Source organism: Nothoprocta perdicaria, unplaced genomic scaffold (assembly GCF_003342845.1).
Source record: "Nothoprocta perdicaria isolate Ctin4 unplaced genomic scaffold, notPer1 scaffold_352, whole genome shotgun sequence".
Lineage (NCBI taxonomy): Eukaryota > Metazoa > Chordata > Aves > Tinamiformes > Tinamidae > Nothoprocta > Nothoprocta perdicaria.
Genome location: NW_020455591.1, coordinates 398,333 through 420,939, shown reverse-complemented (window position 1 = coordinate 420,939; position 22,607 = coordinate 398,333). Strand labels below are relative to the sequence as shown.

The following is a 22,607-nucleotide window of genomic DNA, read 5'->3' as shown; positions in this document are numbered from 1 at the left end:
TCCTTTCCTTTCCTTTCCTTTCCTTTCCTTTCCTTTCCTTCCTGAAAGATCTTCTCAGATATGCCTCTGCCCTGTCCATTCTTCCTGTGCACGAGGCCTGGTAGGTAAGGCTGGGGTGATCAGCAGATGGGATCTGACTGTTGCTCTGTTTGGAATATAACTCCTAGCATTTGGCTCACACCTGTCAGCAAACTCCATATACACTTGTTTATCCTCCCCTGTACCATATGTTTCTATATAAAATCAGTTCCAATGATCTATTGCCTTTCTTCTATCACTCCTATTATGGTCGTAACTGAGCATTTCACAGCCGTTAATCCATTTACACTGACAGTGTCCCTGTTGCGTAGGCATTTAACATCACCCACTTTACAGATGGGTTAGCTTAAGCTCAGATCAACAGCTCCTCAAAAGTCTTTAGGCACCTCTTTCTTGTTTAAATCAATGGAGGGAAACACATCTCCAGGAGATGCAAGTTTTGGAAAGCAAACTACTTACTGAATTTCACACAAGAAATCTCAGYGGAGTGAGGAATCCCTCCTCTAAGCACTGCACAGATGCTCAAAGTGCTGAGCCACTCCTGATTGCCTGGCACAGAGCTTTTCACTGCCTCCACAAGACCTGGCAGACCTGCAGTTGCCCTTCTCTAGTTGTTTTTTTTAGGTCCTAATCTTCAGCCCTTTGCTAGCAAACCCCTGCTGCACAGCCCTCCATGTTCTCACAAAAGCCTGGAGGGGATAGACTGCCAGGCAGAACAGCTAGTTGAAGTCCATCAGCTCAATGAAGTGGTGAGCAATGAGTTAAAAGTGCTATGTCCAAACCAGAAGGGTTGATACGGCCGAAAGAAGTTTCTGCTGCAGTAGAGACTGCTTCTCCCATTATCTTCTACTCTTTATATGCATGTTTGCCTCTCAGAAAAGAACTTCTCAGCCTTTCAGATTTAAAGTTTATGTGGGAGAGGAATAGTTTTTAAAAATGTACTGTACTTACCTATCAGTCACCTACTTATTAATTATAACTAAAAGCATGATTAATCTGTCATGGATAAGGCTGCTAAGTAATCCTAATCATGCTAATGCACTTCTGTCACTTATACAAAAGGCAGCATTATTATCAATTTTCACATCCATGTGCACGAAAGCCCATATACAGAGCAGCTGCAAATCACGGGTAAAATTCTCCCACAGATGGGAAGAGACTGCATTGTGACTTTCTGCACTGTCCCCACAGTGCCTGTGCAGTGATTTATTTCCTCTGCRCCAGTAGGATATAATAACATTATCTTTTGCAGATAGCTTTGCCCTCTAAAATGGATAACAATTACTGTTACGAAAAGTATTTCCGGAGGCYCATAACAACTGCAGCTGCAATGTCTCTGTGGGAGGGGTCAGCATGAAGACCAAAGTAATACTTAGGCCCTGTACTGAGTGGGAGTTGAGACACAAAAGTCTTATATAAGTGAATATCTAAGGAAAGCAGTATTATTTTGTTATTACAGAGCATAATGTTTTTCTTTCAATCTCTCTTTTCTCTGAATGTTCAAATGATCTTGTTTTTAATACCCTAGACACTGGAAAGTTSATTTCCAGGTGGCAAACTTGAAAGTTGGAATCACATCTGAAACCCTCAAACCTTTGYGCATCCAACTCATTAAGCAATCAAAAGGTGGATATGCTAAACTGCACCCAAAATATGCAGATTAACTTTTAAAATGTTCTAAAGAAAAGCTATTCACAGAGAAGAGCTTCAAAATAGACACCTCCAGGAGACTAATTATACCATTCTGCAATAGGAACAAAAGATAGATGGGTCATCCCTCTAAAGAACCATCCATGGGTGCCTAGGTGACCCAAATAGATTGTTGCCCTATTTTTAGATGAATAAAGTATAAAGAAGACAACTGTTAGGTTCAYTGAATACAGGAACTGAGGATAAAAATACCCAACTTTTCTTTCATACCTACTACTATCTGCTATTAGCATTTTAGTGTGAACTGCCCAAGATAAAGATCATCACTGCAAGATAATGTCTTCAAAATGTAATCTACATCCCTGCTGTTTTGTATGCCTTCATGGCCCAAATAAAGAAGCCATTTTTCTTTTCCATCTGAATAAGTAACTTAATGTTTACAAGCTAGGTCTCACTCAGTAGTTTCCAAACATACAAGTTTATGAAAGAATCCACAAAATTTTGTTAGGAAATAGTTSTTTCTTGAACATGAATTTCTCTGGAGCTCATGACATCCAACTTTCTAGTGTAGCTAGTCARCTAAATGACTTGAGAAGAAGAGCTGGATGAGTTGAAAAGGATGATTTGTACAGGTAATCTTCAAAAATATAGGAATCATTCTCAGAGGGAATAGCACTAAATTTTGAAGGAACTTAATGTTTTTATTAAAAAAAAAAACAAACAAAAAAMCAAACACATAAACAAAGCAAAGAACCAAAACCAAACAAATAAATCAACAAAATACAACCTCCCTTCCTAAGACTAGATCCTGGAACAGTTTTGATATGACTTACCTTTTACTGCAATGGAATTATGTCTTTTAAACCAAAAAGTCTGCTACTGACTTCCCAGCTCACAGAAAGAATAAAGGTACAACACAAAGGGACTAGACAAGAAACTGTTCTTTTTTATTATTACTGATGGAAACTATCTAGGCAGCAACTAAGCTTGGAAAAAAATAATGAATTTCAACATAATTTTAAAGTGCTGAATATATGGCTTTGCAGTCTCTTTAGCTAACTTTCCTTTTTATTGCCCTTTAGTCTTCACAGTTTTGTGTACTTAATAAATTGTTGTAGCCATTCACATATATTATAGAGGCATGCTGGAAATTTTAAGATCACCATTAAATCTTGGGATGCAGTTCTATGCCTTAGCATAGCAATTTCCTTCTCTTTCTGCAAAACTGCACACCCCTACTCCTTCTTATTAATAAACATGACATCCCTCTGTTTGCTTTCCTCTCCATCTGCACAGCTGTAGTCTTTTATTCCAGCAAGAGAGAGTCACAATTTTGTTTGTCAYGCTGGTATATGAATTTTTACTTCTTTATTTATGGATAGCATGCTAGAATTTTCCTTATGGAAGAGAAATTAAAACAGTATTGACATTTGGAACATAAAGGAATTACTCCAACTGATTATAGCTGTGTTAAAATGAGTCACGCACTTTTGGTCCAAACTCCTTGACATACACTTCCATATATATTAATCACTATGACATCATTTAAGGGCTATTTTTAGCTTGGTAAAAAAAATCTGAATGCATTTGTCAGCTTTTCAAATGATATTTAATTCAGTGAACATTCAGACAGGTTACGGAAAGTTATAACACATTTGCTTTCATGTAGCAGCGGAGCACARTTCTACATGACTGAAATTACTGTGCATGCCATAGCATGTAAAATATTTACAGTTTTGATATGCAGGTGAAAGGTACACTGTAAAAACACAGAAATTTACCAAAAAGAATTAAACTCACCTGTCAACAAATGCATGGTGCAGTACAAAGATAGGATCATTTGCAGAGCCTTGTACTTGGGACATGGAACCATTCATGTAGATGTGAAGTGCGTTATGCAAGCCGCTCTGAGATATGTTTGATATTGCAGTGCGTGGATCAGCAAAGCCTGYATGATGAAAAGAAATCATATGCTGATATGACAATGTGTATAATTCTTTTTTTCAGCAAACTTCAAGATCAAAGTACCTACTTTCTCTTCATTTATGTTCAGCTTTTAAGAGAAGAATTCAGGAAGATATGTAAAGGAGTGCTAATACATTTCAAAGGCATTGCAAAAATGACATCCGAAACTCCTTCCATGTAGTTCATGCARAATTTTAGTAAATGCACAGCTGAATTGCTTTATATTTTAAAATTTGTCCATTGTGTCTGGATGTTAAAAGGTAAACTAATCTCTGAAGACATATATGAATATATACCTTTCCCATGTTGAATAAATTTACACAGTTTATTTTTATTTTTGTTGTCTATACTACAGATTCCCAGGCTGTTAAGATAAAACAGGCTATTCTATCTTATTATATATTCAAACAATGGTCATCTTTAATATGGTTTAATATCATTTATCTCTACAAAACACATTCCTTCACTGATAGGAGCCACCAGAATGTAAAATTTAATCTTCASAAAAGTAGCTGGTAAATAGTTGATTGGATGATCCTTGCAGCATGAAAATCTATAGGTTAACATTTTCAATATCACTTCCAATGAGTGCTTTGAGAGAAGGCCACACAGATGAACTCCCAAATACAAAATGCTGGAAGATGAATCTATCCATCAGCTTCTATCTTGGTAGCCTCCTTACATCTCAGTTATGATACTGTCCTTCCTGACAGCAAAGCTTCCTCCCTATCTGCAATGACTCCAAACATAAGTCAACTCAACCTTGTTTGAGGCTTCTCTGGCAATCTCCAGGAAAATAAAAGCAGAACTGTACATTTTCTCTCAATCTGTTTTTGAAAATGATGTTAGTCTTTGGTTTAATCCAGGCCAGGCTCTCCATTAAGTCTCTTTAATTTAGTTCTAGAAGTGGACTGCTTCTCAGAATTTCTTTAAGCTATAGGATGGGGAAGCAGAGTGAGAAGCAGAGAAAACGTTTTTACAAATCATAACTAAATAAAAAAGGCTACTAACACTGTGCTGAGCCTCAGTACTTTACCAATATGGCTACATTTTTTTTTTACAGATTGTAAGGCAGGAAGAAGAGAGATCTTTGAAAAATGTCTTACACACTTTGTCATCTCCCTTATTTACTTATTTTGACCAAGAAGCAGTATTTTAATACGGACCAGTAGTATGTTTTTGAAGCAAATCTCACAAGAGTCCATCTGTTTCATGTTGTGATTCATGTTAGAGGGCAATTTCTGACTTTTGGATGAAGCCTGATATGTGCCAGCCATCAGTGGGTGTTCAGTTTGCAGAACAGAACTAGACCACGTTCAAAATTGCTCCTTCTRCCCCGGAAAAAAGCAAGTATGATAGAGGCCACATAAAATATTCATTGAAACCTGACCAGAGATGTATGAGTGGAGTCATACTCTATCAACCTTAAAATATGAGTTTTAGGCCCCACTGTGAGTCTGAATGTGCTGGATGAAATCATTTAATTTCTTTATACTTTTAAATTCCACAATCAGTCTTTTCTTTGTCGATTAACTCCTTCAAAGGAGGGAAAAACTTCTCTAATAAAATGATGTTAATCATAAAGGGCATAGTTGTGGCAGTTAGGAAGCAATATATCATAATAKCTATACATATTTCTGATTGCAATATTGTGATAAATATTTTAAGACAAGGAAAGCCACAGAAGAGAACAGAGTATCATGAGAGTTGTAGGAAATAACATTGGCTTGTGATGAAAAATGTAAGACTTCTAGGGGCATGAGCCTTGATTTAGAGGAGAAAGAGGAGCATGTCAATGCCTGCAGATAGTTGGAGGTTTGGATCAGATATGGAGCAGGATAACTGAAGATGTTGCATGATGACATAAATAGCCATAGTTGAAGATCTCACAGAGAAAAACATGCCCACAGAAACTTTCTGGATGCTGAATGTTATGTTAGCTAGCTGTCACTCAGAAGAAACAGCAAAATAAAGTATTTGAAAATGTACTATAAAGAATGATGTGCATTGACAGCCAGGCAAGAACCCACAGGAACTGATGGTAGCAATTTTGGTCTTCTCTGCTGATGGCCACAGCTGGTCATCATTGGAATCAGCTCATGTAGAAAGCCCCCATGCTATGAAATCCCTGAAAATATTAGCTCAAAAATATCTATCTGTATTTCATTATAAAGTAATTATATCTCTTATATTCAACTACAGTATCAGTATTGTGAAGGGAGGAGAGGACTTTGTATAATTCCAGCAAAAAAAAATATGTTTTTCATTAGATTTTGAATGATTCATAACATTTCTTAATATGTTGAAACATTTGGTCAAATAATTTAGAAGAGGTATTCAGAACACTCCTTTTTGACTCAGGACAACTTTTCCTGGAACACCTGCACATGAGTGATCTATCTTAATGATCCAAAGCTCTGTAACAGGAAGTCAATTCGAGCCCCCAGCTCCACTTAGTTGGGACACATTCAATCAGTGTCGAAGGTCACATCATATTTAACCATATGCCAAATACATATGAAGTTCTAATGATTTACTGATCAAAGTCAGTGTTTGAGTCTTGATTTGCTATGGAAACTCCATATAAATAGTAAACTAGCAGGGATGAAAAAATAATGTAATTTTGCTTGATTTATTTTATTACCCTAYGCCTTATTCTCCTTTCATCTGAATTCTTTTATCTCAGAAAATAAGTTATTTCTTTTGAAAAGTATTCAGAGCAGTCATGTATCCAGGTTGACATGTGATGAAATCCGATGAAGACAATTAAAGAGAATGTATGAGAAAAAGTTTTTTGTTTTATTTTGTTTTCCAGCAAAGATAAACTTTGCTGATGTGACTTTAGTATATTGATGAATTTCCTTCTCCTGCAAGTGTAAAGGCTGCAGATCTACAAGCCTTCATGAGCTGAAGTAACAGCTCCTTGCCTCTAGAAAGGTGAAGTTCTACTTCCTTCTCCTGCTCTGCTCCATATTGTTGCTCTCCTTTGTGTTAATGTTGCTCTTGACAGACCTTCTGTGAGCTGATTTAACTCATTCACGTGGCAGGGAGGTTCTTTTCTTTCTTTCATTAAGGCTGTTAAGGTACATTATGTCATTAAATGTTATGATGAGCCCCAGGGCTGGTACCAAAAATTGAGGATAGTGGCTGACTGGAGGGTGGAGGAGACAACACTGTCCCTGATAGCAGGGAGCTGTTAAATCATCTGGCCRGGACAGGAAACGATCACTCAGACATCCTTTTAAATGCTCATTTGATTACAGTGCACTAGACATAGTCGCTGGATCATAGATCATACATCACTGCGACAAATGGAAATTTTGCCGGTCATTTCATTGAGGAACAAATCACATTTTTAAGACATCATAAACCTCATCCTGTTCATCCTCATAGCACTATAAAGCAATGACAGTGATTCAGCAAGGCTGAACTAGTTTTGCTGGATCCAGGCCAAATTAAATCAGATAAGGATTTAGCCCAAAGTTTATTTTTATAGGAGGAGCTAATCATGCCACTTGCAATTAAGTCTGACTGACAATTTTTAGAAAGATAAATAGGTGGTTCTYATTAAACATGCAGTTGGGTCAGGTGTATGTCTTTTAATAGAGAGTATTTAATTATATTAACTGCCAGTTTTATAGTCTAGCGACAGAGACAAGAGAAGTCCATGTGCAATCAGTCAAGCACAGTTATGCATTAACAGTGAATAGTGCTTTCCTCCACTCCTCGTTTGCCAAGGAATGAAGGGCAGCAAGTGTTGAGCTGATTTCCGATGGGTACCCAGAGCCTGGAGAGTATTATCAGCATTTGATGTTACAGTAAAGGAGGAACAGTTGCAATAAGCCTCCCTCCTCTGATTATTTTAGTGAACTGCTTAATTTCTGTACTTATTACTGCAACATTATTATATTAGTCAGTTAATCAAAACTTATTTGTAATAGCTTTGCAGGCTCTYCTTGCTTAAAAAAATGTTTTTTCTTATAAAAGAATAATTAGTTTTGTGTGATTTTCTGGGTCTGGACGGTAGTGGCACTCAAGGCTGAAATCTGCTTTGTGTGTTGAATGTCTGAGTCTACCTGATAGTCATACTTATTTCCAGTCTCTCTGGGAACAATTTTTTTGCTTTCTGGAAAAGGGCAGGTCAGATAGATGAATCTACTTTGAAAAAGAAAGGAAGAGAAAAAGATTACACTTTTAAGGCCATATCCTCATAGGCCTTTGAAGTCAGTGATGTTCTTCTGGCTTATGATGGTGGAGTTTTTTTGCCCTTGGCAATCCTATTGGAAAGTTTTTCTGAGTTAAACCTTACATATTTTCTCCAGTTATTAATACAATCTTGTTACAGTGAGGTAGCTGCAAGATATGTAGAACTTGGCTCGGGGGCTGTAATAAATGAAGGTTCATGATTGTCTAATTTAGACCATGTCACCATCCAGTTTTTCTTAAAATGATGCTTGCACACTCTGGTCTGGACTGAGCAGCATTTCTACTTCTCTGGTAATGACTTTCTGTGATTTAACAACATTTTCTCTGTGTACAGAATAAATTTCATTCAGAGGCTAAAAGTTTGAACTGCTTGAGGAATTTTTTTTCTATAGGAAAACTTCATTTTGAGAAACTATTTTTTCATGGGCTGTCTAGATCACAGTGAAAATACTAAGGAAAGTTTTTCAGAGAAAAATTTATTTCAGAAAAAAAGAAAAGAATGGAAAATATCTTATTAAAATGAAATGAAATTTTGAAGTGTTTGGTATCTGAGTCCATTATTTCATGATAAAACAGTAGCATTGATACATAATTTGTGAGACAATGGAATGCTATATGGCTCGACTTGATACTATGTATCAGAAGTGAATTCATGAATAATGACAGTAATATACAATTTTAGAAATTAAAAAAAATGCTCTTCTGTCAGTTTGTACAAAACTTAGAAGACACTGACTTTTATTTGAAGCTGACGTGGATAGATTCATTTCACATGTGGAATTCTCCCACCAAAAAAAAAAAAAAAGAAATTCTAAGTTTTTCAGATATCTCTTATTCTTAGGAGGTGTCACACCAAAACTGCACTGTAYGAAGAAGAAACCCGTCTATTTCACCTGCAGTCAGCTAATTCATTTCTCATCTTACTTGCTGCTTAAGAAATAGATTGATGTTCCATCCTCTTCCTGTGTTCATAAACTCTGATAGTGCCAACACTGTTTTTCAATTAGGGCTACTATTTAACAAATCCTCTTCAAAATAGTTGCCTCCATTCCAAGGGATGACAATCAATCTAATTTTAACAGGGACAATTAAAGCTGAAAACCTATCTCTGGGTTTGAGAATAGCCTGAATACTCCGCCCCAGTGTGGTCTTGCTTTATTGGACAGTATTGACCTTTACTCTTTATGGCTTCTGTGGTTAGTCTTATATTAAAACATTTTGTCAGTATAGCAGCATTTTCTCTTACCCAGAGATTCAGCCTGCACTGTTAGTAACTGCTTGTAATAATGATGAAATCTACCTTTTAGATGGGTGAAAAAAAGTGTGGTCTTAATTCTGTTTTATGTGGACGTTTTAGCATAATAGAGCATATAATTTTGCASAGAAGTGCACAATAAAATGCATCAAAATTGAATAATCTGTTCTTATCATCTGTTCTAAGTGACCACAGCTGTTTTCTTTCACAAAACTGTAAATGGAAAGTAGATCTCACGTGGATGTAAACCAGGAGTCATTCCATTAGAGTAATTGGCTCCATTCTGATCATTTGTGACTCTGGAATAACACCACCAAAGTCAATGGAGTAGCTTTGGATTTACTTTGTACTTAAATATAATATATATAATAATATAATTATAATTAAAAAAAAAAAAAACTACTAAAGTATCTACTCAGAAAGTATCAAAGGTTGCAAAGGTACCTGGAGCTGATCAGTGCTTGGAAACTCTTTTGGCTTCATCAGACAAACTCCATGTTCTTCACTGTTTTTAGAGTAGAATTTGATTCATATTTTTACCTGAGAAGATTTTATGGCATCCCACACCACAAACAGTATAATACTGCACGTTACAGGCTTTGATTTCTTGTCTTCACACCAGCTCTTTTATTACATCATCGTAGCCCTTGCAGGCTGCCTTGGGATATCCATGAAAGTACATATACACCAGACATACGACACATCAATGAAGCAGTGTTTTTTGGTAACTATCAAGGATATTCTACTTTATTTACCACCAAATTAACAAGACTCAAAAATGTTGGTTAGTTAGATAGCTTCCCTATAGGAAAGGATATGAAAGGTCATATTTTCTATAACCCACATGGTCAATAGTTAGAATCCTGTGTAAGTGAATAAGAGTGTTAGACTACCTCACTTTATACAGTGCTTCATTTCTTTGCTGYGCCTAATGCTGACTAGTGCAGGGCACAATCTCCTAATTCTGGAACTAGTCTGTCGTACAGATTTGCTTACTGAATTCCTCTAATGTGATTTGCCTTGTATGTTGCAACCTAAAAGGAAGTATAACATTTTTCCTTAGTTGTGCTTCATGCAGTAATCTCAAACTCTCCAAGGCTTAAACCCCAGAAAGAATCAATTTATAGGTAGAAATGACGTAGCAAAATAAAAGAACTTACCTTCCAAAGTGTTTCGGAAACTGTAATTAGCCATTTTATCCATGGTTCCAGATTCATAATGAGATAGTGAGAGGCAAAATTCAACTTCAGCTGAAGAAGGGAGCCTTGGTGTCCTTGATTTATCATTATTCCCAGGATTTCGCAGGATGGGCCCTTCACTTGTGGCATTGCATAAAGCCTGTTGGCTGTTGTACTCTTCAGACCGAGTACAAATGACCTATGTAAAACATTTTCTGTTAGCAGAGTTGCAGTGGTTATAAAAGACAAAAATAAAGAAAAATTGTAATCAATTTAAAATAAATGAATAAAACAATGAATAAATGAATAAAATKAATGTATTCCATATGCAATGCAATATTCGTATGGTGAGCTATTAATTTTATTTTTTTCTGCCTATGATTTTAACTTAAGATATTTAACAGAAGATTAGAAGAAAGAGAAAAAAAGCCATAATTGCAAGGTTTTGTCTGCACACTGCAAGGAGAGAGCTCTTCTCTTGGGATATGGAATAGGACACATTTCTTATGTTCTGAAAGTATCTGTCCATGCTTTGTTAGGTTAACTGAGGTCAATTTCACTACATCTCGATGATGCTGAAAGGATAAGACCCTGCTCTATCACACATAAATATTCTGGGGATGAATATAAAATGGGTTGAGCTGCCATGCTGACAGGTATTAGGAAAGGACATTGGGTAGAGAGATGAATATAGATATTAAATATTGTCAGAATCCAGAATGATTTATATAGAAGTTMTGGGTTCACAGGCATATTCAGTTACCATAGCATGACAAAGTCATCATTTATCAGATTATCTATGGAAACTCTTAGTCCAATTTGAGACCAGTGGAAGTGCAAGGCAGTGCAACATAACTTCAAATAAGAGTCAGGTAATTCCAGCTTTTCAGCTAAGTCAAACTCATTTGCCRTGAGTTGAAAGTGCCCACAAAGACTGTCACTATTGCTAAGATGGTGTTCAATGTATTGTGTTTTTTTTTTCAATGTATGTTAGTATCTTTAATTCAATAACTTCCTCATTACCTGAGGATGTATGCGCTCTGATGAGAGTTTCTACAGCAGCTCTCACTGCATTTTGGCTTGACAATAGAAGTGATGGAAATAAAACTATAATATCTCTTCATATCTTGGTTCAATAAATGCACAAGGGATTAGCACATGTAGTAGTTCTCCTTCCTACTTTATCACAGAATCAYAGAATCACAGAACCACAGAATCTTCAAGGTTGGAAGGGACCTCTAGAGATATCTAGTCCAACTCCCCTGCTCAAGCAGGGACACCCAGAGCACAAGGCACAGGRTGGCAGCCAGGTGGGTTTGGAAGATCTCCAGAGAAGGAGACTCCACAACCTCCCTGGGCARCCTGTYCCAGGACTCTGTCACCCTCACAGTGAAGAAGTTCCTCCTCACCTGGAGATGGAGCTTCCTGTGTTTCAACTTATACCCATTTCCCCTTGTCCTGTCACTGTCCACCACTGAGAAGAGCTTGGTCGTTTCCTCCCTACATTTTCCCTTCATATACTTATACATATTCAGGAACCTATCTGACATGAAATCAGGTGAAAGGTGGTGGAAATGTAATGACACAATGGCATACAGAAGATCAGGCTATATATTTTGGTGATCCCTTCTAGTGGTACAGTTGATGGGTCTATGAAAAAGAAACTTCCAGAAGTTGTTCTGTATACACCTAAAGTGATGCTGGGGTCTGAACCAATGCTGGTATCTTATTTGTCTTTTTCTAAGAAAAAAAGTCAAAAAAAAAAAAAAAAAAAAAAAAAAAAAAAAAAAAAAAAAAAAAAAAAAAAAAAAAAAAAAAAAACCTGCAGTTACTGAGTAACTGAAGAAGTAAATTAGGACACTAATTGGAGAAAGAACAGGTCTCAATATGGAGTGATGCATTATAGCAGAGAACATATAACTGAAACCTAGGGATGTCTTTCATCCTAGAGTTGCGTTCCTATCACATGGGCATAAACAAGGTGAGCAAAAGCAATCATATTTGCTGAGTGAAGAACATGAAATTCTGTATTTGTAAAGGCAGTGAGTGGGAGGTTCACTTTGCCAGCACTAGCTGTGTACAAACTGTTAGACTGAAGTAACTCTTTAGGCTCTACCTCTACAGTCAATAGACAGTGAGAGGCATCTCCAGAGTATGATTCAGTCCGCCTAAATCAGTGAAATATCTGTATTTTGGGGCACTTAGCTCTCTTCATTGGTTAAGTCAACAAAAGGAGATACTTAAAAATTCAATGCAGAAACTGCCTCTGAACTGCAGTTATTAAAGGAAGCAAAATTAAGAGCATTCAGCTAACTCAGTGCTCTGCTTCTGCATTAGGATGGGATGAATCACACCCTGGAGGCATGGATGTGTCTCTACTGACTAAAACAACTTGCTTGGTTTCCTAACTTTTAAATGACTAGGAGATGAAATGAATCCTATTCTAAGCAATCTGACCACCAATTCACAGAAAATGTATGACAGAGTTGGTAATATAGTTAGATTTCTTAAGAATCTGGCATTCTTATACGATAAGATTTCTATGAATATGAATTGCATGAATAAATTATCCTCTTTTTTTTTTTAGGAGATAAGAAAGCTTATCAGAAAAATTTATCCTTCAAGACCACTCTATTAACTGCAATTTGCCATGGTCTGTTGAAACTACTGAGATGCCCTTGGTAGCTGTATGTAGGAGTCATCCAGGACAGAATTTCATGTGCACAGAACACAGTACCCCAGCTGGACCAGGACTGTGCTTCTGAGAGGCCCCTGCAAGAAGGGAGAAGGAGCAAGAGGGAGAAATCCGCAGTCATAAACAAAAAGCACAGCTATAGCACTGCTTTTACTATTATTTTCTCTTAATATTAATAATAAAAAGAGTTCTTGTATGTAGTTTGCAATTACTCCAGATGGAAGGAAAATAGGTAGATGATTCAGTTTGAGAGAGATGTTCTAGTAATTTTGTGTGCAGAAAAAGTGCTCAGTCCTATTTAACTGCAACTGTGCTAGTCAAGAAGGAAGCGTGCCTTGGCTGGTAGATCTCAACCCATTTCCCAGTCAGTCTCTTGGCTCAGAGACTTAATGCACACAGACTTTCTACCCAACTCTGTGTTTTTCAGGGCCTTTACCAATGTTTCTTCTGGCTTTTATGCTCAGTCATCTCCTGTCCTTTCATCCTTCTGTCTACTCCTCTAGGGATATATCTATAGTGCATCCTAAAGACGAATCACATGTTCAAGATTCTTTTTTTTTTTTTTTTAAGTATGAGCTTAAATATGTGTTAAAAAAAGAGAAGAAAGAGAAACATTTTCCTATTGTTTTGCTTAATGGAGTTTATTACAGTGCAGTTTTATGAGGCTTATAAATGGAAAGAATGTCAGCTTTTTTTTCTTTTTCTTTTTTTTTTTTTCCTATTTATGTCTCAGTGTAGTCTTCATTAACTGACTGACTAACTAAATGTAGCCTAAACAGAAGGCAGATGCTATGGGACATCTGGTAACACATAGTCACACAATGCCAAAACAAGGGACAGGAAAGAAAAGTTTCTTCTCTTCCTTCTATTTGTTTTAAACTAAATCAGGTCATACCAGGAGCCTCTATGCTTYTCCAAAAAGGTATAATTTAGTCTATATAAATTATGGATCTATTCCTATGTTATTATTTTCTGTTTTGTCAGTCTTGTGAGTTGTAATTTGTAACCGCATGTACATCAGTTAAATGGTTTTAGTGGACTTTTTGGATTTAATCTGTAAAATGCATGTAAAATGGGTCATATCATTGTCTTCACTCTAGGGGAAGACTTTTTACTAGAAACATGCTGTTAAAGCACAAGCTTTTTGTTCTTTTTTCTTGGGTGTAAATTTCTGCTTGCCCTAAGCAATGTTTAATACTTAAACTGAGCTGAGAACCTGCTCTTCAGCATGTGTAAATGCACCAGGTCCAGAGAAATTTTGAGGCAGCTTCTCTGAACTCAAGCTTATGTAAGCAGCCAACAGAGCAAGTGCCAGTAGATGGCACTCCAGAATGTGCAGCATCACTCCTGGCCCTTGGAAGCTCCCAAAAACAGCGCTCGGCGCACTGCAGCTGAGCTCTTCTGCATGCCTCTTTGTACCGTTTCTTAGAAAACAGACTGCAAACGTGTGGAAGTGCTGCTGTCTCGCACCTTTTTGCAAATGGGAAGCCCTTTTGCCTTCAGTTTTGTAAGAGGCTGTGCAGAGCAGCACCTGAACCCAAAAAAAGTGCAGGAATCACTCCCAGGGTTCGATCCTTTCTCTGCTATTTTTAAATGCAAAGCTGCTGGGGGTTCAGATGGCAGATTCTTTGGGGTTGCTTTGCACTTGCTAGATCTGTACTTGCAGGGACATGAAATACATGAAACACCTGGAAGAGGTGATGAATATTATTCTGTAGTGCTGGAAGGGTCACTCAGTTACAAGYTGAGCTGAAGGTCCCCAGTTTCCTAGTGAAAGAAGGGCATGCAGTGGGTTAATCTGTACTCCTGCACACAGCCTCCTTTTAGAGATGATCCCTTGCACTGCTTTTTTTCTGAGTCCACGGACCATGAGTCCAGAGACTACAAATGCACATATTCAGARCATTATGCCTCGGGTTAACATACGCTCAAAGAGCTGGTTCAAAGGACAGGCAGAGCAACCACATGGTTGTCCTTGCTTGTCTGCTGGACACATCCCAGTTCTCCCGAGGGCTGGGATGGGGCATTTCCTGGGTGATGGCATTTCTCTGTGCCTTACACATGAAGTGTAGAATGCACATATGTGAACTGGTGCCCTGAGTCACACTCCAGGGCTGAAAAAGCCTTTGCACTATTTCAGCACCTTCCTCTGCTATTTTTTCCACTTATGCTCACCTAAAGATTAGAAATGGTGTTAAAGTGCTGCCCTCAAGCCTAATTTAAAACACATGAGGTTGTAAAGAGGGTCTAACTTTTATTTTTGCCTGCATTAGGGACATAATTTAATCCTACACAAATGGCATCCAGAAACCAATTACTCACCAAACTGGGAAAATGCAAGGAAAAAAAGAAAGGGAAACAAATTATCTACAATTGAACGAGTTGTACTTTGGCGAGCTTGTTTTCACAGGCAAAACTGTAAGAGCAGCTGTATCTGTAGCAGAACAAAGGATTTTAAAGATATTATGTATATTTATATATTCTTCTTCATCTACTCCTGAATATTAGCAGAACTGGAAACAGGCAGAGAACTGCATAAAACAAAATTTGAAAAGTAAAATTTTGAAGAAATTCTAAGAGCCGCCTTTTTGCATATATAAGTTCACAAGTTATCTTTGTTACCCTCACTGCACTTGCATTAACTGGGGAAGCTCCTAAACTCAAGTTTAACACTGAAACATACCCAGAGTCTTCAAGGTATTTTCTTAGACCTCAGTAAAACCTGTTGACATTCTTCTGTTTGCTCAAAGGTAACCCAAAGTTATGGAATCATTTGCATTCCATTCCACATCCTAAAATGGTGCTGGGTTGGAGTGGTAAATTCAGTTATCAATTAATTAGAGCTGAGATATTCATTAACACTTTCTTGTTTGCCTGCCTGTTACCAAGTTTTATCTTTCTCGTGTTTCTCTCTCCATATCCACCACAAGTTCTCTCTTTTCTTTTTTTCTTTAGCTATTAATTTTTATGCTTCTGATTATTTTTTCAAACTGCAAAACTCCTGAGCAATCACTGCTGTATGCTAGATAACAGCCTTTCAAACAGAGGCCAAACTGCTGCTTTCAGCCACCTGTGATCCCCCGAAAATGCTGGAATTGGAGATTACAGTGACATAAAGAGGCTGAGGATGTCTAACTGTCTTTTCCTGCTGTGCATAGATTCTGATTTCCTCAGGAAGAGTTATAAAGACACGGTTTTGTTTTGACATGTGGAGATTTATTTTATTGTTTCAAATTTGTAATTTGTGTAAACATATCATTAAGAAGCTAATCTTCATCAACTCTTCTTTGGTAGTTGCCTACTGCATTTGGCTGTTGTGTTTTAATTTATCAGCCTGTAGCTGGCACCAAAATCCACAAGTATCAAAAAAAAAAAAAAAAAAAAAAAAAAAAAAAACCCTCACTTTAGATGTTTTGGTTTATAAGACACATTTTTATATTTAATTATTTATTAAATATTTTTTGGTATTTTTGAATATATGAGATATGCTGGCATCCACAAGTAGACAGAGGTAGGACTATGGCTGATTTGCTGCTGCGTCCAAAGTTAAAAGCAAAGGCTAAAACATAGATTAAGAGCCTATGAAATAGACAGTATTCTGATTCTGATCATTCAGATGGTATTTTGTAACACTAGCAAAGTCTTTGAGCCATCAGCAAAATTTGACATAGAAGCCAGAGGTAAGAGAAGGTTCCTGTATTTATCTCCACATCAGCACTGTTAGAAAAGTAAGTGCTTTCTCCCCCTATTATAGGTAAAAGGCACAAGAAAAATATGAATGGATGCGCAAAAAAAAATTCTAATGTCACAGAAAGTGAAAATCTGAAACATGTTCAACATTTAGGATTGCCAAACAGCAACAGCACCAAAAAGAGTTATTGGAGATGCCTTTCCTAGAAATTCCTTATCATCTTGGGCATCTATTTGAAAAAAAAAAAAGTGGGAAGTCAAATTCCCTGGGTCAGAGGAGAAAGCAGAACCTTTATCCCTCACTTCCTATCACAACAAAGATATTGGATGGAAGGAGCAGCATCTTTCCTAATATGTGTTTTGTGAGAGTATCTAAGGCCTGGAAAGACTTTAGGATTTCTAATGCCATCACAGATTTTTATCTTATGATTTTGAGCAAGATGCGGAAATGTCTGCATCTTGTGAATAATCCTGTGTCCCTCTTCTCAATCTCCTTGCAGTCAATCCAATGTATTCAGCACGCCACTGGGAGCATTTAGGTTTGGGATGTGTTGCACAGGGGAACATGGGTTCTTCTTTCCAGTATGTCAATGCCATCAGATAGAAAGGAGCTTAGAATCAAAATAGTTGGATATCGCAACAGTTCTTGTTATCTTAGAATGAAATAGATTATCTAAGATTGCTTAGAAAGTTGGTGATATTTATGCAAAGTCCTAGGCTTTGCATAATAATAACAGTCTTAAACTGTTCTTTCCATTTCTTTCCATTTGTAAAATGCTAAGAAGGCGAAAAATATTTTCAAATCACAAAAGCATTGGCTTTTGATGTTTGTATTTTGGCAAATTTCTTGCAGTTCCTAAAGTTGAACATAAAATAAAGCTCTGACTGATATTCTCAGATTATTCAGCTAACAGTTTAGTACCCAATAAACTGTGCTGAGAATTAAATAACTATCTAAATAAACAAATTTCATCTTTCTTATGGAGACATATTTTCAGGTAATGGATCTAAAGTACTGCCACTTTTTGTTCAGGAGCATTATACCCATTTTATATTTGTGTAAATTGTTTCCCCTTGATAGCAGTTTTGCATTTCTAAGTGGTTCTTCAAAGCAATGCAGAATTAAGTGCTGAGGGAAATTCTCAGTGTTCAGAACAAAGAATTGGCTCCAGGMTTACACCAGGACTGCTGAGAGGAGCAGCCCTCAACACTCTGCAATTACTCTTCTCAAGTTGCTCTTTCAGAAGGAAGAAAATTCAGACCTAGAGTCAGTAGCCTGTTTGCCACAATAGCAAACTTACATCTGCAATTACATTTTATTGCCTCAATTTATTCATGATTTACCTAGTAAGCTGGAGGGATATGTGTGTGTGTGTGTGTGTGTGTGCAGGACGAGCAGCAGGGAGCAACACAAAACTGTAATGTTAACTCCCAACAAAATCTAAGCAATTCTGCTTTTATCTGCAGAGGATTTGTTTAGATTAGTAATTTTACTGTTTTTGGTAATTTCTTCAAATAAGTATTTCTTTGAATACATCTGTTATCTTGAATAATTATAGAAATGGATTTTAAAAAAATCTCAAAATGCCATGGATCAATTCCATTTTTCACCTTGCTTGCTGGAAGTCTACATGGTGTCACAGAGTCGGTAAAGCATTAGTAGGTGTCATTCAGTCCTAAATAATCTGTATTCAACATTTGAATCATCACAAACAAGCAACTGAAAGCATAAAAAAGCCCTTCCCACTCACCCTAAAACAGGAAAGAAGCAAGCAAACAAAACCACTGAAGTTTCCTAATAGCTTGTAAAAGCAGAGGCAAGAATCAGAAGTTTCACTAGATAATAAATGGAAGAAGAAAGTGGAAAGCTAATCCACTCAGCTAAGTGGCTGCAGCAGCATGTTGAAAAAAACTAAAGGGAAAGCTAAAATTTCAGCATGTATTCATGGGTATCCATGTTGCCATGGCAACTTCTCAATGGAATAAAGTATTTTCTCCTTTCTTTAGGCATTAAAAAAACCAACAAGATGCTGCTCTGCAAATAGGCACTTTGCCTTTTAAAAATAAATCCATAACTATTTCTTTCGCAAATCTATTTCTGAATATTACTAATATAGCAGGCATTACTTTGTTACGCTTTGAAAAGATCCTTACATTCTGAAAAGGCCCATTTATTATAGATCTGTTAGTCAAAAGGTTTCTCTTGCCCTCTTCTTTTCATTTTGCATGCCTATTAAAAGCCTAAATTCCTTCACATTTCTGGATCATCTCTTTATTTTTCTTTTTATTTTAATTTTTTTTCCCTCCTCTCTTTCTGTTTAACTACAGAGCTTGGATAATCAGCATATTCTGCAGCAGATCTATGACTGTTTTCTGGTTGAAGCTAAAGCTATTTTTATTCTCTTTTGATTTTCTGGAGCAAGAGTCTGATCTCTTATTTTGCGCTGCTCCAAGGAACTGCATTGACTGCACCTTTTTTTATATCATTAGCAATTGTTAAAATCTGGTTTCCAGGCCACTAAAGAAACATCAGGCTGTCTTACACCTTCACTACATCTTTATTGACCTAATATGAAGCTCTGTTCAATCTCTTTTTTTTCACCATATAAGAAGAGACATAAATAGATAGAAAATGTTAAAGAGGAATAAGTTCTTTGAAGGTAAAGTTGTTTGTGGTATTCTTTCGGAAATTTTTCACTTGTGCAATGTTTCCAGAAGTGGCTAAAAAATATAGGTAATAAGTGCTCTATTTCAGAAATGACTTGGGAGATTTCAGCAAAGGATTTAGGGGATTTTACAGATATACACTAAAACCAAACATGATTCTAATGTGGATTTTTTTTTAATGTGCTTTCTGAAGTTATAGAAAAATATCTGTTTAATGAAACATTCATAAATCTTTGCTTTATTTTCTGAATATATCTGTTGCAACAAATCTGACTGTTTCTTAAATATATTCATCACTATTGATTAAGTAGTATTTATGTACCACTAGGATGGAGGAATTCTAAGAATCTGGATATGTTTTAATAATACCTTTGAAAAAGGGAAATTCACATATTATCTGATTCCTCCTGTGGTTTTAAAAAATATTCCTAAAAAGTGCTAATTCCTTGGTCCTATCTGCTTCCTACCGCTTTGGTTGTCACATTCAGTATATTGTATTTATAGCTCCACTTGACCCGGGTAAGCAGCTCAATTCTAGTTTCAATTGATTCCACTTTAACACTTGTACCATTTTCATGCAATTTCATGTAGTATGAAGTATGGCAGAGTATCAGATCCATTTTATTCTGTAAATGCAATTAAATTAATAGAAGTGATCCAGATTCATACTGTTAGAAATAAAAAAACTCTTTGAATATAGGATCAATATACATATTCATGGATATACCTACATGGATATGGCTACATCTATATAGTAAACTAAATGTGGCCAGGAACATTCCTGGGCACTGAGGCAAACTAGCATGAAATAACCCATGTCTATGCTAGTGAAACCTTAGTGTCCCCAACAGGACAGCAATATACAACATGCTGAAATGGATCCTGAATTATTTCAACAGTTTTCCCCTGCCTAGGAGAAAGCTAATTGGTATATGAAAAATTCATAGAATCATAGAATATTCTGGAATAGATCTGTTCCAATAAAGGAACAAATTGGGAATCCTTGAATTGATAGGTATAAGACCAGTCAATATTACTCAGAGCCTATATACATCAGAGGATACCAATGATGACTAAATCCAGTTTAACCAGCCAAATAAGTCCAGTTACTCTCTGCTTTGTGATACTAAGGCATGGCAGATCTGCTGGAGCTTGTATGTCTCTCAGTTTCCACTAAATGACTAAAACTGTCCAATCTTCATTTAAGATGATGCTACAGAAATAAACAGAACAATACTATGTTTACACCAACATAATCATATACTTCAAAGCCAGAAGGGACTGTTGCTATTGTCATAGAGAAGTATGTCTGTGCAAGCTGATAGAAATTTGTCATTGTATTTTAGGCAGTGTAGTAGATTGTGATCAAGTCACCACAAAATCTGAGGAGCATTCAGTGTAAGAACAGTGCAGTTTGGCTATCTGAGATCAAGCCACCTATGTAAATTCATAAAGGTGTCAGGATCTCAGATGGCATATAGACWACCTTTACACTGCATTTAAGCAGCAGAAATAATTACTGAGTTTACTTTTTAGTAAACTTTGCACATTTAGTAATCTTAGTTCATCCGAGCATAAAAGATTACTTATTATTTTTCTTTGAACTATTCTTTGAATTTCTTTGAATTATTCTGTGTGAATAACATAGACTTTGTGCTCTAAAGGTTATGTTATTTTGGAAAATCTGAAACTAGACAAACTTTATTCCATGTTTTTTAACTCTTGGCTGACTTGGCTGACTTGGCTGAAAAAAGTTTTTTTTTTTTTTTTTTTTTTTTATCTCAGTTGATTCCTTGAGCAGACTCACTGGGCAGACACAGAGACATGTGAACTTGCCTAATTTTAGATTTTTAATTAAGTTGATAAGCACTATAGTCAACAAAGACACAGAGAAACAGATCAGAGCAGCTCTAAATGAAGATTAAATCTAGGTATAATATGTTTTTTATCTCRGGAGATGCTTACTTTCTCTCCAGAAATTTTAAAGTAATCCAGCATCGCTGAGATCTCTCCTTATTGCACTTCACTTAAGCATCTTAAGTCAAGTGAGATGGTTCTAGCATAAGCAACTATCCCCTTCCTTTTCGCCTCAACCTTTCCTTACCTGCCATGAGGAGAAGAATGATGCCGGGCTGAGTAAATTAGGGTTGGTGGGATGTCTGCCGCCCATGTATTCATTGGTGCAGACTTCACAGAACTTTGCATCTCGCCAGTCCCAGTAGGGGATGGTGAAGTCCTCATCACCTGTTATCTTTTGGATCTCACGTTCCCACAGCAGYAGAAAGGCACGATGCCAAGGCAGGAAACCTGGAGCTTCATGAGCAAAATCAATGTCCCGCCACACWTTTGACCCTCCTAGAAGTGTGTCTCGAGAAGCATAATAATGCATCCACACGAAGAGATCATATACACTGATGTCTCGGAACATGGGGTTGGAGCCGTTACCCATCTGAGCATACGTGCCAGTAGCAATGACATAATCACGGCTGGGAGTGCTCTTCGCCAGGTTGAGGTAGGCAAGGAACTTGTCCTTCTCCCTAATGCTGAGCCGGAAGATGTTTCTTCTTGTTCTCACTCGCCTTTGGGTGCAGTCAGCTCCAGAGAAACCAAACTTGCACTCACCGCAGTTGAATCCCATGAAGTTGCCTCTGCATTGACATGTGCGGTTGTAAAACACTGAGGGCCAGTCTTCTCTGTCGTCCACTCCTGAGAAAGGGAACTGTGGCCCCAGTGGAGCTTGAGAAAGAAGGATGCTCTGGCAGGAGCCCCTGCTGGAGAGCTGCCCACACGGGGACCCGTCCCCATCCCACGGAGGACAGCACTCCTTCCTCAGCAAGTTCTCGGTGTTGGCGCAGGCTCTGGGGAACTGCCCCATGCAAGGCTGGAGGATCCCTAGCAGGAAACCCATGGCAAGCAGAGACATCGTCAGAGGGCAGCAGGAGAACTTTGGTGGCGTTTCACTTCACTGCATGAAGAGCTCCGTCCAACCCCTTCCAATGTCCTGGGCCTGCAAGAAATTTCTCCGCGCTGCAGAGAGCTCTTTACTCCTGACTTCTCTTAGCGTGCACCCTGCAATATCCTTCCCCATTCCTACCCCAGGCACATTTACACACAAAATAGAGTTCACAGCTAATCTGATTATCACATGTTTTGGGTGAAAGCCAAGTGACTTTTCTCCCCACCTCCTACAAGTTTCAGAAATACAGGCATTTATTATATATGTTCATCTTCTGCCTAGCACATGACTGCCTTATTCAGGCAA

At 37.3% G+C, this 22,607-nt stretch overlaps 1 protein-coding gene across 1 annotated transcript in view; it reads right to left on the bottom strand.

Annotated features, from left to right (window-relative positions):
* TYR (tyrosinase) overlaps nt 1-22,371 on the bottom strand; it is a 47,641-nt gene extending 25,270 nt beyond the window's left edge. Inside the window, exons 1-3 of the mRNA XM_026044180.1 lie at nt 21,450-22,371; nt 10,276-10,492; nt 3,490-3,637 (exon numbers count right to left, since the gene is read on the bottom strand). Coding sequence (XP_025899965.1) covers nt 3,490-3,637; nt 10,276-10,492; nt 21,450-22,268 — 1,184 coding nt within the window. The 5' untranslated portion in view covers nt 22,269-22,371. The remainder of the gene's footprint in view (nt 1-3,489; nt 3,638-10,275; nt 10,493-21,449) is intronic.
* Nucleotides 22,372-22,607: the final 236 nt, after the last annotated feature.